Raw genomic sequence first — 17,113 nt, 5'->3', positions numbered from 1 at the left:
ACTACTCAGTACATACACTGCTAGCTGGAAAATACAGTCTCAATGTTTTATCTGGTTTGACATTGAGGACACAGTCCCATAGCTACGGGAGAGAGGACACAGTCCCATAGCTATGGGAGAGAGGACACAGTCCCATAGCTATGGGAGAGAGGACACAGTCCCATAGCTACGGGAGAGAGGACACAGTCCCATAGCTATGGAAGAGAGGACACAGTCCCATAGCTATGGAAGAGAGGACACAGTCCCATAGCTATGGGAGAGAGGACACAGTCCCATAGCTATGGAAGAGAGGACACAGTCCCATAGCTACGGGAGAGAGGACACAGTCCCATAGCTATGGAAGAGAGGACACAGTCCCATAGCTATGGGTGAGAGGACACGGTCCCAAAGCTATGGGAGAGAGGACACAGTCCCATAGCTATGGGAGAGAGGACACAGTCCCATAGCTACGGGAGAGAGGACACAGTCCCATAGCTATGGAAGAGAGGACAGAGTCCCAAAGCTATGGGAGAGAGGACACAGTCCCATAGCTATGGGAGAGAGGACACAGTCCCATAGCTACGGGAGAGAGGACACAGTCCCATAGCTATGGAAGAGAGGACACAGTCCCATAGCTATGGAAGAGAGGACACAGTCCCAAAGCTATGGGAGAGAGGACACAATCCCATAGCTATGGAAGAGAGGACACAGTCCCATAGCTACGGGAGAGAGGACACAGTCCCATAGCTATGGAAGAGAGGACACAGTCCCATAGCTATGGGAGAGAGGACACAGTCCCATAGCTATGGAAGAGAGGACACAGTCCCATAGCTATGGAAGAGAGGACACAGTCCCATAGCTACGGGAGAGAGGACACAGTCCCAAAGCTATGGGAGAGAGGACACAGTCCCATAGCTATGGGAGAGAGGACACAGTCCCATAGCTACGGGAGAGAGGACATAGTCCCATAGCTACGGGAGAGAGGACACAGTCCCAAAGCTATGGGAGAGAGGACAAAGTCCCATAGCTACGGGAGAGAGGACACAGTCCCAAAGCTATGGGAGAGAGGACACAGTCCCATAGCTATGGGAGAGAGGACACAGTCCCATAGCTACGGGAGAGACTACAAAGTCCCATAGCTATGGGAGAGAGGACACAGTCCCATAGCTATGGAAGAGAGGACACAGTCCCATAGCTACGGGAGAGAGGACACAGTCCCAAAGCTATGGGAGAGAGGACACAGTCCCATAGCTATGGGAGAGAGGACACAGTCCCATAGCTACGGGAGAGAGGACAAAGTCCCATAGCTACGGGAGAGAGGACACAGTCCAAAAGCTACGGGAGAGAGGAGACCAGGAGCACTGATACAAATGGATAGTTGTTAAACTGATGCCTGTCTAATCACTCTGTTACCTGTCTAACCCTGTACCTCTCTGTCTAGTCCTGTACCTCTCGGTCTAGTGCAGTACCTCTCTGTCTATTCCTGTACCTCTCTGTCTAGTCCTGTACCTCTCTGTCTAGTCCTGTACCTCTCTGTCTAGTCCTGTACCTCTCTGTCTAGTCCTGTACCTCTCTGTCTATTCCTGTACCTGTCTGTCTATTCCTGTATCTCTCTGTCTAGTCCTGTACCTCTCGGTCTAGTGCAGTACCTCTCAGTCTATTCCTGTACCTCTCTGTCTAGTCCTGTACCTCTCTGTCTAGTCCTGTACCTCTCTGTCTAGTCCTGTACCTCTCTGTCTATTCCTGTACCTCTCTGTCTATTCCTGTACCTCTCTGTCTAACCCTGTACCTCTATGTCTAACCCTGTACCTCTCGGTCTAGTCCTGTACCTCTCTGTCTAACCCTGTACCTCTCGGTCTAGTCATGTCCCTCTCTGTCTAACCCTGGACGTCTCGGTCTAGTCCTGTACCTCATTGTCTAACCCTGTACCTCTCGGTCTAGTCCTGTACCTCTCTGTCTAACCCTGTACCACACTGTTTAACTCTGTACCTCTCGGTCTAACCCTGTACCTCTCTGTCTAGTCCTGTACCTCTCTGTCTAACCCTGTACCTCTCTGTCTAACCCTGTACCTCTCTGTCTAACCCTGTACCTCTCTGTCTAACCCTGTACCTCTCTGTCTAACCCTGTACCTCACTGTCTAACCCTGTACCTCTCTGTCTAACCCTGTACCTCTCTGTCTAACCCTGTACCTCTCTGTCTAACCCTGTACCTCTCTGTCTAACCCTGTACCTCTCTGTCTAACCCTGTATCTCTCTGTCTAACCCTGTAGCTCTCTGTCTAACCCTGTACCTCTCTGTCTAACCCTGTACCTCTCTGTCTAACCCTGTACCTCTCTGTCTAGTCCTGTACCTCTCTGTCTAGTCCTGTACCTTTCTGTTTAACCCTGTACCTCTCTGTCTAACCTTGTACCTCGCTGTCTAACCCTGTACCTCTCTGTCTAACCCTGTACCTCTCGGTCTAGTCCTGTACCTCTCTGTCTAGTCCTGTACCTCTCTGTCTAACCCTGTACCTCTCTGTCTAACCCTGTACCTCACTGTCTAACCTTGTACCTCTCTGTCTAACCCTGTACCTCTCTGTCTAACCCTGTACCTCTCTGTCTAACCCTGTACCTCTATGTCTAACCCTGTACCTCCCTGTCAAACCCTGTACCTCTCGGTCTAGTGCAGTACCTCTCTGTCTAACCTTGTACCTCTCTGTCTAACCCTGTACCTCTCTGTCTAGTCCTGTACCTCTCTGTCTAACCCTGTACCTCTCTGTCTAACCCTGTACCTCTCTGTCTAGTCCTGTACCTCTCTGTCTAGTCCTGTACCACTCTGTCTAACCCTGTACCTCTCGGTCTAGTGCAGTACCTCTCTGTCTAGTCCTGTACTTCTCTGTCTAACCCTGTACCTCTCTGTCTAGTCCTGTACCTCTCTGTCTAACCCTGTACCTCTCTGTCTAACCCTGTACCTCTCTGTCTAACCCTGTACCTCTCTGTCTAACCCTGTACCTCACTGTCTAACCCTGTACCTCTCTGTCTAACCCTGTACCTCTCTGTCTAACCCTATACCTCTATGTCTAACCCTGTACCTCTCTGTCTAACCCTGTACCTCTCTGTCTAACCCTGTATCTCTCTGTCTAACCCTGTAGCTCTCTGTCTAACCCTGTACCTCTCTGTCTAGTCCTGTACCTCTCTGTCTAACCCTGTACCTCTCTGTCTAACCCTGTACCTCTCTGTCTAACCTTGTACCTCGCTGTCTAACCCTGTACCTCTCTGTCTAACCCTGTACCTCTCGGTCTAGTCCTGTACCTCTCTGTCTAGTCCTGTACCTCTCTGTCTAACCCTGTACCTCTCTGTCTAACCCTGTACCTCACTGTCTAACCTTGTACCTCTCTGTCTAACCCTGTACCTCTCTGTCTAACCCTGTACCTCTCTGTCTAACCCTGTACCTCTATGTCTAACCCTGTACCTCCCTGTCAAACCCTGTACCTCTCGGTCTAGTGCAGTACCTCTCTGTCTAACCTTGTACCTCTCTGTCTAACCCTGTACCTCTCTGTCTAGTCCTGTACCTCTCTGTCTAACCCTGTACCTCTCTGTCTAACCCTGTACCTCTCTGTCTAACCCTGTACCTCTATGTCTAACCCTGTACCTCCCTGTCTAACCCTGTACCTCTCTGTCTAACCTTGTACCTCTCTGTCTAACCCTGTACCTCTATGTCTAACCCTGTACCTCTCGGTCTAGTCCTGTACCTCTCGGTCTAGTGCAGTACCTTTCTGTCTAGTCCTGTACCTCTCTGTCTAGTCCTGTACCTCTCTGTCTAACCCTGTACCTCTGTTGCCTGTCTAACACTTTCCCTCATGTCACTCTCTGTAAACTCTAGACATTTGAACCAACCATTTTTGTGAGAAAGATAGATGTTGTTTTGGTATCAGAAAGGTCAACCGATTTTTACTGGGATGAGTGACAAAGTAAACCAATTAAATCACTCCATTCAATCAGGCTCAAAAACAGTTAATCCCCCCTCTTTCAATCCCTCCCTCCCTAGCTCCATCCTTCTCTGCTCCTTCCCTCCCTCCCTCCATCTCCCCTCCCTCCCTCCCTCCCTCCCTCCCTAGCTCCATCCTTCTCTGCTCCTTCCCTCCCTCCCTCCATCTCCTTTCCCTCCCTCACTCCCTCCATCTCCCCTCCCTCCCTCCTTCCCTAGCTCCATCCTTCTCTGCTCCTTCCCTCCCTCCCGCCATCTCATTTCCCTCCCTCACTCCCTCCATCTCCCCTCCCTCCCTCCTTCCCTAGCTCCATCCTTCTCCCCGCCCCCCCCCCACTCCCACCATCTCCTCTCCTCTCCCTCCCTCACTCCCTCCATCTCCCCTCCCTCCCTCCTTCCCTAGCTCCATCCTACTCCTCGCCCCCCTCACTCCCACCATCTCCTCTCCTCTCCCTCCCTCACTCACTCCATCCATCTCCCATCCCCCCTCCTTCCCTAGCTCCACCCTTCTCCCTCCCTCCCTCCCTCCCTCCCTCCCTCCCTCCCTCCCTCCCTCCCTCCCTCCCTCCCTCCCTCCCTCCCTCCCTCCCTCCCTCTAGCCTTCTTCCTCTCCTCCTCCATCTCTCCTGCTTCCTTCCCTCTTCCATCTCTCCTTATTGCCTCCCTCCTCCATCTCTCCTTCTTCCCTCCCTCCTCCATCTCTCCTTCTTCCCTCCCTACTTCATCTCTCCATAAAGAGAAGAATAACAGACAGAGGAGAAGAGACAGAAGAGAGAGAAGAGAGAGAAGAGGAGAGACTGTGGCTCTCAGGGGGGAGAACAACATCATTTTAAAAGCAATTACTGTGAATTCTCCTCAGCACAGACATGAAAGGGCCGGCCTGTCACTCAAACAGCCAACACAGACACACGCGTATACACCACACACACACACACACACACACACACACACACACACACACACACAAACACACACACACGCACACACACAAACACACACACACACACACACAAAAACACACACACACACATACACACCCACCCACCCACCCGACACAGTGACAGACAGAGAGAGTCACAGTGTAAATCGGGGAGGCGTTTACCGACACGACTCTATCTGAGGGCCAGATATCAGGAGGGTGGTAATGGAGGAACGCGTCTGCCTGATAAAACCCCTGGAAATTAAAGGCTGTGGGGAAGAATACAGCTGAAGCACAGTTGTGCTACTGGGTGAATGGGCTGTTATATAATAGTGAATGTGTCCCAAATCGCACCCTGTTCCCTATATAGCACACCGCGTTTGAGTACACTACATGGGGAAAGTAGTGCACTATTAAGAAAATAGGGTGTTATTTGGGAGTCCAGGCCATACAATGTGGTGTTAAAAATCATCTTTTGACTGTTCAGGTGAGACGTGTATTGTTGAAGCCAGCACGGGGAAGATTGTAAAACGTGGTGAGCAGCTGTCCACGGTGCTGAACTGAATAGATGATTTATTAAAGTGTTGGGGAGAACCTGGTGTGAGCAGCCCAGTGTGATGTGTGTGACGGTGGGCGTCACTGGGTCGTGTTATATCTCTAGTGAAAACGGGACTGTCGTACTGCAGCGGGTGATGTCACCTGGCTTGGTTTTTATATTCTGTGACATCACTGCCCTGCACCCAATGACTTTTACACAAAGAGTATAAAGCTGGTTTATCCTGCCTCTACCAAGATGGCTGTCTCACGTCTCTATGTAACTGACCTGGGCACTATAGTCTATCCTGCCTCTACCAAGATGGCTGTCTCACGTCTCTATGTAACTGACCTGGGCACTATAGTCTATCCTGCCTCTACCAAGATGGCTGTCTCATGTCTCTATGTAACTGACCTGGGCACTATAGTCTATCCTGCCTCTACCAAGATGGCTGTCTCATGTCTCTATGTAACTGACCTGGGCACTATAGTCTATCCTGCCTCTACCAAGATGGCTGTCTCATGTCTCTATGTAACTGACCTGGGTGTAGTCTGTGGAGTATGTCCAGGTGGTAGAGCTCAGAGAAGCCATCCCCCAGCAGACGGTCGATGGGGGACTCTCGTCCCATATCATAGTCGCTGTCCCCCGCATCGCTGTCCCCACGACCACTGTCCTTCAAGCTGAACTTGTCCATGTCCTGCAATGCATACCTAGAGAGAGAGAGAGAGAGAGAGAGGGGGATGGGAGAAAGAGAAAGAGAGAGGGGGATGGGAGAAAGAGAGAGAGGAAGGAAGGGAGAAAGGAAGAAAGAGAGAGAGAGAGAGAGAGAGAGGGGGGGGGGGGATGGGAGAAAGAGAGAGAGAGGAAGGAAGGGAGAAAGGAAGAAAGAGAGAGAGAGAGAGAGAGAGAGAGAGGTGGGGGGATGGGAGAAAGAGATAGAGAGGAAGGAAGGGAGAAAGGAAGAAAGAGTGAGAGATAGAGAGAGAGAGAGTTGAAAGTACAATTGAGTCAATGAAAATGTATGTAATTGGTGTTTCTTAGTGGTAGAAGCTGCTGTACCACTGATTAATGCTCACCATAGAGAGGTAGACAGAACTCCAAAACAAACATTTCACAACACTACAGTTGAAACAGACATGTGATCCACAAACTTTTGGATTGAATGATATTGATATGATTCAAACTCAAAACATGATAAACAAAAGAGCCATCTTGGAAAAAGGGCCAAACTAATATAGATCCATACTGTCATTACATATGTTTTTATTGATGCTACCAATGCTACTAATTGTATTGATGCTACTAATGCTACTCATTGTATTGATGCTACTAATGCTACTCATTGTATTGATGCTACTAATGCTACTCATTGTATTGATGCTACTAATGCTACTAATTGTATTGATGCTACTAATGCTACTCATTGTATTGATGTTACTAATGCTTCTAATTGTATTGATGCTACTAATGCTACTAATTGTATTGATGCTACTAATGCTACTAATTTTATTGATGCTACTAATGCTACTCATTGTATTGATGCTACTAATGCTACTAATTGTATTGATGCTACTAATGCTACTCATTTTATTGATGCTACTAATGCTACTAATGGTACTCATTGTATTGATGCTACTAATGCTACTCATTGTATTGATGCTACTAATGCTACTCATTGTATTGATGCTACTAATGCTACTAATTGTATTGATGCTACTAATGCTACTCATTTTATTGATGCTACTAATGCTACTAATGGTACTCATTGTATTGATGCTACTAATGCTACTCATTGTATTGATGCTACTAATGCTACTCATTTTATTGATGCTACTAATGCTACTAATTGTATTGATGCTACTAATGCTACTCATTGTATTGATGCTACTAATGCTACTCATTGTATTGATGCTACTAATGCTACTCATTGTATTGATGCTACTAATGAAAAGCACGGTGGACACAAGGGAATTTGACAACTCAAAAGAGCAAAACGTTACAATGTTTTGGGGGGGGGGGGGGGATGCTTTGTTTACCTGTAGCTTCTGGAGTATTTGTTGCCACGGAAACAGGGTCTAGGCTGGTACTGGCCCTGATGGAGCATGGACAGAAGCTGTGAGACTTGCTATATCCAAAATAAACAAATAAGAACAACAGAAAAAAGGAGGATGAATAACAGAACGGATGGAAACAGACGACAACAATGAGGAACAAAACAAGATGGATGACACACAGTGATTCTGATGGTGGTGACACACTGAGGAGGGTGAGGAGACAAATATGATGATTCCAAAATGGATGACAGAAAGTGGATGAGAGAAATAACAATGGGGTGGTGGGTGGGTGACGGGGATAAATCAATATGGATAGGAGAGAACAACGATCACATAATGGCTTGAGGGTGAAGACACAAAGGTAAACCGGAGCCATGATTACATCTGGAATCAGTTCTACTAGTTTTAAATGGACAGTCATTTCACTATGGATTTACTGACACTCAGGAACTGTTTACCAAGAGGCTAGGATTTATGACGGATTATTCTAGAATGGTTGAGGGGAGTGTAGGTGTGTGTGTGTGTGTGTGGTGTGGTGTGGTGTGTGTGTGTGTGTGTGTGTGTGTGTGTGTGTGTGTGTGTGTGTGTGTGTGTGTGTGTGTGTGTGTGTGTGTGTGTGTGTGTGTGTGTGTGTGTGTGTGTGTGGGAGAGAGAGAGATGAATTGTGTGTTCTGTAGTATCTCACCTCGACGGGTGGCGTAGCGTGGGCCAACTCCAGGGCGAAGCTCTCCGGGATATGATTGGACGATATTGTCACCAGGCTATTCAGTGACTGGTGGCTGTGGTGGCTCTGCCGGCTTCCCATTGGCGCCCGGTCCATGGGGGGCGTGGCCGAGGGTGAGCGGTGGTGCGCTCTGATTGGTAGAGTCCCATTCACCGTGGGAACAAGTGTGATGTCACCCTTGTGGATCTGCCGCGACGGTTTCTTCGGGTGATGCTGGTGGTTGGTCTCTGCCACCCTGCAGTTGTACGAGTTCCTGCTATCTTTCTTTTCTCTGTTGCAGCGGGCAGCGAACATGACCATGATGACCAGGAGCATAGTGCAGATGGCCCCCAGGGACATGATGATGATGAGGGAGGCGTCGAGCGGCGTCTCCCCCTGGTCCAGCACCTGCACGTGGCCCTCCATGTTCTCATAGAGGCAGATTTTCAGGACGGCCTTGGTGGTCTGTTGCAAGGAACCGTGGTCACTGACCAGGACGGTGAGCTCCGCAAACTCGTGGGGAAACATATCGAGGCTAACGTTGGCGCTGATCTCGCACGTTCTAGGATCCATAGAGAAGAAGCCTTCCTCGTTGCCGGCAGTGATCGAACATGTGAGTTCTGCGTTGACGCCGGTGTCTCGGTCGGTCGCCCTGACGACCGTAACCAGGCTACCGGCCTCGGTGTACTTGGAGACGGGGACGTCGGCCGTGAGGTTCCAGAGCTGCGGAACCACGATGACCGGCGGGTTGTCGTTTTCATCCAGGATTGTCAGGACGACGGTGGCGTTGCTCAGCAACGAGGGTTCCCCGGCGTCCTTGGCCTGGACTACGAAGGATATCCGGCTGACGTCCTCGCGGTCGAATGTGCGGAGGGCGTAAACAGCGCCGTTGGACGGGTCTATGGTGACAAAGGTGGAGATAGAGCTCCCGTGAACGGTGTTCTCCACCAGGAAGTAGCTCACCTGGCTGTTGGCGTCCAGGTCGGGGTCGGTTGCCAAAAGCGACGTGAGGTAGGCCCCAGGGGCATTGTTCTCTGATCTGAATACCTCATAACGTCCCTTCTGGAAGCGTGGAGCATTGTCGTTTTCATCCAGCACGTGCACGGTGAAGTGCTTGATGGTCGAGAGGCTGGGTGTGCCGAGGTCCTCGGCGATGACCGTCAAGCTGAACTCTGACCTCTTCTCCCGATCCAGCGAGACGTTAGTGAGGATCATGTAGTTGTTCTCGTACGTCTTCTGTAGTTTAAAACTCCCCTGGCCATGGAGTTTACACACAACCTCTCCGTTCAGACCAGAATCTAGGTCCTCCACTCTTACTAAGGCCACGAAGGAATCCAATGGAGCGGCCTCGGAGATATAGGCCGCGTCCTCCTTGCCTCTGTCCCCTTGGGACATCAGATTGATGCTGATGTCTGGTTTGTTGTCGTTTATGTCCACTACCTTGATGAAGATCTTGCAGTGTGCTGGCATGGAGTTGGGGCCCATATCCTGGGCTTGGACATCGATGTCATATGATGTCGCGCTTTCAAAGTCCACGCGCTTCATGAGCGTCAGGTGGCCGTTATCCGAGTTAATCTTGAACGTTTCCACGATTTTCGGGGACACGTGACTGCTAAAGGAGTAGACGATTTTGGCGTTGGTTCCGTCGTCTGCATCAGTCGCATTCAGGTCAATAAGAAGAGATCCAACAGGTGAATTCTCCAATAGATGAATCACATATGAAGACTGTTCGAAAATAGGACTGTTGTCGTTTGAATCTGCCACGCTAATTCTGAGGAGAGTAGAACCGGATTTAGGGGGAACGCCCTTATCGGAGGCCGTCAGCTGAAGTTCATAACCTGGCTGCATCTCCCTGTCGAGCTCCCTTAGCACCACCAACTCCGAGTACTTAGCCCCGTCCGTTCTGCTCTGAATGTCAATCTTGAAGTAGTTGTTGGGCTCGAGGGAGTAAGTATCGAGGGAGTTCTCCCCGACGTCGGGGTCACTCGCGCTGTCCAGGGGAATGCGCGCACCAACTGCCGCGCTCTCGGAGATCTCGATGGGGATTACGGCGCGGGCGAACTGGGGCGCGTTATCATTAATGTCCAACACTTGCACCTCGACGTGGAAGAGCTGCAAGTGTTCTGTTGGAAGAGTCAGAACGTCGAATTCAATGGAACAGTTGAGGTTCTTCTCGCAGAGCTTCTCTCGGTCTATTTTGGAACGGATGCTGATCTCTCCGTCCTGCTCGCGCACGGATAGGAAAGACGTGCTCCCTCTCTGCATGGCTCGGAAGCGCAAAGACACAGAACTTGGGAGTTTGACCAAAACATCAGCCACGTCTTCTTTAAGCCGTGCAATAACAGTCCCCACCTTCTGTTCCTCGTAAACTTGATATTTTAATGTTTTACCTTTGACGTGTTGCGTGGCCAGTGCCATAACGGCGAGAAGGATCCATATTCGGATATAAAATACGCAGATTATTTTTCCAGGTTCCATCTTTAAAGTAATCCCTTTGGGTGATTCTGAAAGTAGTTCCAAAATAGCTCCTTTGCGCAGCCAGTACTGATTCCGTTATTGTAGCCTAATGAACTTAACGAATCCACTGCGCCCCGACGACAGTCATTAGGCTAATCGCAGCGCATTCTCCAAAATCTAGATATTCCCATTTAAACACGTTTGAGCATTAAAAAAGCAGGTTGCGTTCCGCAGTCATTTCTACTAGAAAACACAACGTCCAAACTGAGAGTGAGTTATCCCTTCCACGCATACAAATCTGTTGCGCGAGTCTCAGAGTAGACTCCTATAGAGCACCGCTTAAATCTGTGCTTCTCTCTATGTGCGGTGCCGTGCTCTCTCTCTCTCGCTCTCTCTTCGTCTGATGGCTCCCCCAAAATAGCCCGCCTCAATCTAACCAGCCCTACAACGGAACAGCGGCCCCTTTCTCTTCTCCCCAGCAAGACAAAATGCTTCCTAAATAAAATGCTAACCCGGTGACCACTCAAAACAGAGGCGAGGAGAGAGGGGGGAGAAAGAGGGAGGGGAGGAGAGATCGAGACGGGGCAAACTCCACCCTCTCGGGTTCTTCATCCACTTTCTTTCTTCACTTTCACCCCTGAGAAGAGGAGAAAGAGAGAGAGAGAGAGAGAGAGAGAGAGAGAGAGAGAGAGAGAGAGAGAGAGAGAGAGAGAGAGAGAGAGAGAGAGGGGAGAGCATGCCTCAACAATAGGGAAGGGTAAAATAACTCAAGAGGAACTTTCATTGGTCACGTTTGCCCGGTTATATTTTTTGGTAGTCGCCGTTAGAAGACGCCAGGTTTCTTTATGAGTGTAGTAGTCTCTCGTTTTGGGTCTATTGCAGCAGACAGACTGGAGACATGGCTGGGATAATGTAGGATATACAGTATTCCTCCTAAAGTATTGTTTAGGATTGTGTTAGATACAGAGAGACTGGAGACTAGGATAGGCTATAAATGTGGAGGCTACATTCTTATTTATATCGCTTCGAATTATGTGCGTTGGCCTAACTGGCAAATGGAGAATTATCTTCACCAGTCTCACCAATTAGTTATTATAGCAACTGGCATATAGGCTATACCCAAATTAGACACACACACACACACAGAGAGAGGAGGAGAGAGAGAGAGAGAGACTGCTAGCTTGCGTGGACACTGCATACATTAATTTCCTCCCTGGTCGTTTTATTCAGTGTCAGTTGAGTCTCCTTCCCTCCTACTCTCTCTCCCTCTCTTGGATGTTTTTGAGCAAAGTGTTCACATGCGCCTCTTCTAATCTGTGGCGGGTTGTGGTAGAGAGTAAGCCGGCTAAATCAGTGTGGAGAATTGTGGTGAAAAGGAGCCGGGTACTAATGAATGGGTTTAGGACTTGGTCACGCCGCGGTACATCTCTGTCCCCGTGCATAATACTGTCTAACATTCTTCAACTTCACAGACACACACACAGACACACACACAGACACACACACACACACAAACACACACAGTATCCCATTCTCTGTCAGTCATCAAACATGTACATCCATGCATGCAAAATATTTAAAAAACAAGACGAACATGCGCAACTGGGACTGCGCAAACCCACGACCATCTGGCACGGTCTGGCTGACACCCCAACCCCAGTCATTGCACCCGACCAAACACGCCTCTCAGGCGCTGCGTACTCAATGGCAGCCTACATAGTGCACTACTTTTACCCAGAGCCATGTGGCAGCGGTTAAAAGTAGTGCACTATAAAGGGAGTAGGGTGCTATTCAGGACACGGTCCCAACTCACTCCCCTCCATCCATGCATTCAGATAACCGAGTGAAATTAGCCTGTCACCGTATGACTCCGAGACAGACAACAACAATTGGCCTTTTAAAAAAAAGGTTTTATGCGTTTTAATCTTTAAGCGGGGGCTAAGCTAATTATTTAGGCTAACCGTGCACATCATGTTTGGGAACGTATCCAACATTTTTTTAGCCTATATTGTAAGATTACGCAAGCATATGTTGACGTGGCCGTTTTAAATCTCTGCATCTCTTTCACGCAGTCATCTCAACGCACACAATACATACGGGCACTTATCCAAACTCGTCTGTTTAACAGTAGAGACCTACAAGCTCTCACGTTCTCACGTCAGAATTCAACTTCCATCCATGTTTCTGAAACATCAGCATCTCGAAGTTGTTCCTAAAACATGGGATCATCTGTGGATTTGCCCGTGTTAACCATGTATGGAATATCTCACCTACTGTCATCCTATCTCCCCACACATGTCGTCCATACAGAATGGAGTCTGATGATTGGGTAAACAGTGATGCAACTTTATGCGTGGCCTGCGTGGTTCCATGTAAGACAAGAGTCCACCAGGCAATTATTGTCAACGTGATATACGGCGGATAAACATTCACTGACAGTCATGAATATCAACGTTTTAGTAGGTCAGTTGGTTTAAGTTGGGTGGACGTTCTATTTGATTCCAACGCATCTGCAAACCTTCTATAGTGTTCCGTGAATTTGCATAAGGAGTTATCGGATTCCCAAAACGTGCACTGACATCGACAGAAGGTGCACATTTTACCCCCTCTCAATCTTAAATAGGCGCAAAAACGTTTCTCTTAATCGTAATTATTCTATTCATAGCTCTGATTGTGTTTGCAAAACGTTCCCTTTGAATAGCTTATTCTCTCTTCCATTGCACATTTTGCCGACCAAGACTCTGTCTCGTAGACTATTTAACCAGTGCTGATACCGGACCGGTGCTTTCCACAGAGCCCGAGCGCCCACAAAGACGGTAATGCAATTATACCTCGCGCGCCAGGGTGCTAATCACATTTTCGGGAACAAAAGAAGCGAAAGTCCTCCCGAGTTCATGGAAAGAGGAGAATAAAAAAAGAAAAGAAAATGAAGAAAGAGAGAGGGAATGTTTTAAACTCCGGGTGAGAAATAAAACAATAGCTGTAGCCATGAAGAAACGGGTTGCAGGCTATAATTCATGCTACAGCTGAAGTGGGTTTAATACGTTTAGGCGCGCTACCTCATCAAAATAATCACATCTCTTTTTTTTATCATTTAAGTCGCGAATTAAGTATTAATGGAAAAATAGAAGCAATGTAGTAACGAAAAGTTAAGAAAGTGATTCCTACAATGTATGTGAAGTCAGATGTTTTCTGGTGTGGCAAATGTGTTTTTATAATCAGTCAGACAATAGACTAATCTAGAAGGGAAAGGCCCGTCGAGGGTCTAGAACGCATAACCAATGGTATATAAGGATAATCAATGGTAGTCAATGAACCGATGAAGTGACAATCCGGTGACTATTTCTCATGTAATCATGGGGAGTCCAACAAAAGACCTATGGTGTAGTTATCTCGTAGCCATAAAGTCGTAGGGCGAATTCAACTCCTGTCATTGATATTCATCCCTATTCTCTCCCGTTGTCCCGCTCCCCTTTGGGACAATGGGAGCAGCAGGTGGAGCGTTTTCCATAGCAACGGCGTTCGGATCGAATCTGTCGGTCTGGTCTCTCTGTGTTCTAGAACGGTAGAGACAAACGGAATGCGCCACCAGTAGACTACGTCGTGCCAGCCAATACGGCTGCTGTTGGGTTGTAAAGGCACGCGAGCATCTGTCGGCTCGTCTGTCCGCATTGTCATTCATTCAATTAGCGGCCAGCGCAGATTCCAGAAGGGGTGTCTGTCTTTCTCTCTCCGGGTGTGTGTGCGTGCGTGTGTGTGCGTGCACCCCCGACTTCATTCAGAGGTGCTGATCCGAAGACCCCTGCCTGGTTGACCCCACCCCCATCCAAACAATGCCAAATTGTTATTCATCCGTGACCCCCAACACTTTCTCTCTATCCATCCCCACTCCCTTTCTTTCATCGACCATTTTATAGGAGTTTATAGCCTTATGACTCGTTGGCCACGAATGTGTCTGTCTATCTACCCGGATATAATAGTCTGTTGGCATGTATTCGTGTATGGCGCCGACGGTGCCATGTGGTTGTGTTGCGTGCACACAGGCAGGCTTTTCGGGGCAGCATACTGTCAGTCGGGAGACACATTTATTGCACCTCAGATTGACTTGAAAAGGCCTCTTCTGCTCTTGGTGATGAGGGACAATTACTGTATGGCAGTGGTGTTTCCAGACACTTAAAACACATGACGTTGATTAGGTTGGTATTGCCGCTCACACACACACACACACACACACACACACACACACACACACACACACACACACACACACACACACACACACACACACACACACACACACACACACACACACACACAGTACCACACATTTAGGCTGGTATTGCTACCACACAATTAGAGTTAAATTACCCCTTACCCTTTTATACACTAGGCTACTATACTCGCCCACTACTACATCCCCCCTCTAATGGATGTCTTCCTCTTCCTACACTGCAGCTATGTGATTATATTAGATAGACATCATGTGAGATTCATTCTTAATCTAGTTTGGGCATAATGAGATTTTACTTGCAGTAATGTTGTTATCATCCCCATTCTTAAATGGTTATAAATGTGTGTCCAACTATGATGTTCTTATTTGAGCATCTGTATCAAGTGTCATACATTAGTCTGGTCTGTCAGTTTGAATTTCTAGTTCATCATGAATTTTCCCCCTATCCTCATCCATAGCAACTCCTATTCTATTCTGTCCTATTCTATTCTGTCCTATTCTATTCTGTCCTATTCTATTCTGTCCTATTCTATTCTGTCCTATGTCCCATTCCATTCTATTCTATTTTGTCATATTCTATTATATTCTATTCAATTATATTCTGTCCTGTTCTATTTCATTCTATTCTGTCCTATTCCATTCTACTCTATTCTGTCCTATTCTATTCTATTCTATTCTATTCTATCCCATTCCATTCTTTTCTATTATATTATATCCTGTCATATTCTATTCTATTCTATTCTGTCCTATTCTATTCAATTCTATTCTGTCCTGTTCTATTTTATTATATTCTGTCATATTCTATTCTACTATATTCTGTCCTACTTTATTCTGTCCTGTTCTATTCTATTCTGTCCTATTAAATTATATTCTGTCCTATTCCATTCTATTCTACTCTATTCTGTCCTATTCCATTCTATTCTACTCTATTCTGTCCTATTCTTTTTTATTCTCTCCTATTCCATTCTACTCTAATCTATTCTGTCCTATTCTACTCTATTCTATTCTGTCCTATTCCATTCTATTCGGTCCTATTCCATTCTACTCTATTCTATCTGTCCTATTCTATTCTACTCTATTCTGTCCTATTCTTTTTTATTCTCTCCTATTCCATTCTACTCTATTCTATTCTGTCCTATTCTATTCTACTCTATTCTGTCCTATTCCATTATATTCTGTCGTATTCCATTCTACTCTAGTCTATTCTGTCCTATTCCATTATATTCTGTCGTATTCCATTCTACTCTATTCTATTCTGTCCTATTCTATTCTATTCTATTCTATTCTGTCCTATTCTTTTTTATTCTCTCCTATTCTTTTGATTTCTGTCCTATTCTATTCTATTCTATTCTAGTATGTCCTATTATATTATATGATATTTTATTCGATTCTATCCTGTCCTATTCTATTCTGTCCTATTCTATTCTGTCCTATTCTGTCCTATTATATCCTATTATATTATATTCCTATTCTAGTCTAGTCATGATGTCTATGGGATTCAGTCAGTCAGCTGTAGTGATAGTCATGATGTCTATGAGATTCAGTCTGTCAGCTGTAGTGGCAGTCATGATGTCTATGGGATTCAGTCAGTCAGCTGTAGTGGTAGTCAGTAGGTCTATGGGATTCAGTCAGTCAGCTGTAGTGGCAGTCAGTAGGTCTATGGGATTCAGTCAGTCAGCTGTAGTGGTAGTCAGGAGGTCTGTGGGACTCAGTCAGTCAGCTGTAGTGGCAGTCATGAGGTCTATGGTTTATTGGTTTCTTTGTTAAGCTATGTCGTCATGTTAGTGTGTGTGTGTGTGTGTGTGTGTGTGTGTGTGTGTGTGTGTGTGTGTGTGTGTGTGTGTGTGAGAGAGAGAGACAGAGCAAGTATTCTGTCATCTCTCTCTCTGGCCTTGTTTCTACGTATGATTCACATTGGTTTGGCCATCTCCTGATGATTCAACCACACACACACACACACACACACACACACACACACACACACACACACACACAAACACACACACACACACACACACACACACACACACACACACACACACACACACACACACACACACACACACACACACACACACACACACACACACACACACACACACACACTGAATGGCCCAGACAGTGAGTGTTGCTGAGGTGAGATATAACCCTTCACCTCCCCTCGAGTCGTGACAGAATAAACCATGCAGGCATCTGAGGGAAGCACAGACACAACATACACACACACACGCATAAAACACACACACACACACACACACACACACACACAC

The 17,113-nt window shown here is 47.2% G+C and overlaps 1 protein-coding gene across 2 annotated transcripts in view; it reads right to left on the bottom strand.

Annotated features, from left to right (window-relative positions):
* LOC110512008 (protocadherin-18-like) overlaps positions 1-11,141 on the bottom strand; it is a 12,696-nt gene extending 1,555 nt beyond the window's left edge. The window contains exons 1-3 of one of the 2 annotated variants that reach the window (XM_036971886.1): positions 8,138-11,141; positions 7,435-7,523; positions 5,939-6,108 (exon numbers count right to left, since the gene is read on the bottom strand). In XM_036971886.1, coding sequence (XP_036827781.1) covers positions 5,939-6,108; positions 7,435-7,523; positions 8,138-10,633 — 2,755 coding nt within the window. In that variant the 5' untranslated portion in view covers positions 10,634-11,141. The remainder of the gene's footprint in view (positions 1-5,938; positions 6,109-7,434; positions 7,524-8,137) is intronic. The other variant, XM_036971887.1, reaches the window with a different exon arrangement.
* Between the last annotated feature and the right edge of the window lie 5,972 nt (positions 11,142-17,113).

Source organism: Oncorhynchus mykiss, unplaced genomic scaffold, assembly GCF_013265735.2.
Source record: "Oncorhynchus mykiss isolate Arlee unplaced genomic scaffold, USDA_OmykA_1.1 un_scaffold_85, whole genome shotgun sequence".
Lineage (NCBI taxonomy): Eukaryota > Metazoa > Chordata > Actinopteri > Salmoniformes > Salmonidae > Oncorhynchus > Oncorhynchus mykiss.
This window is presented reverse-complemented; position numbering and strand designations above follow the sequence as displayed.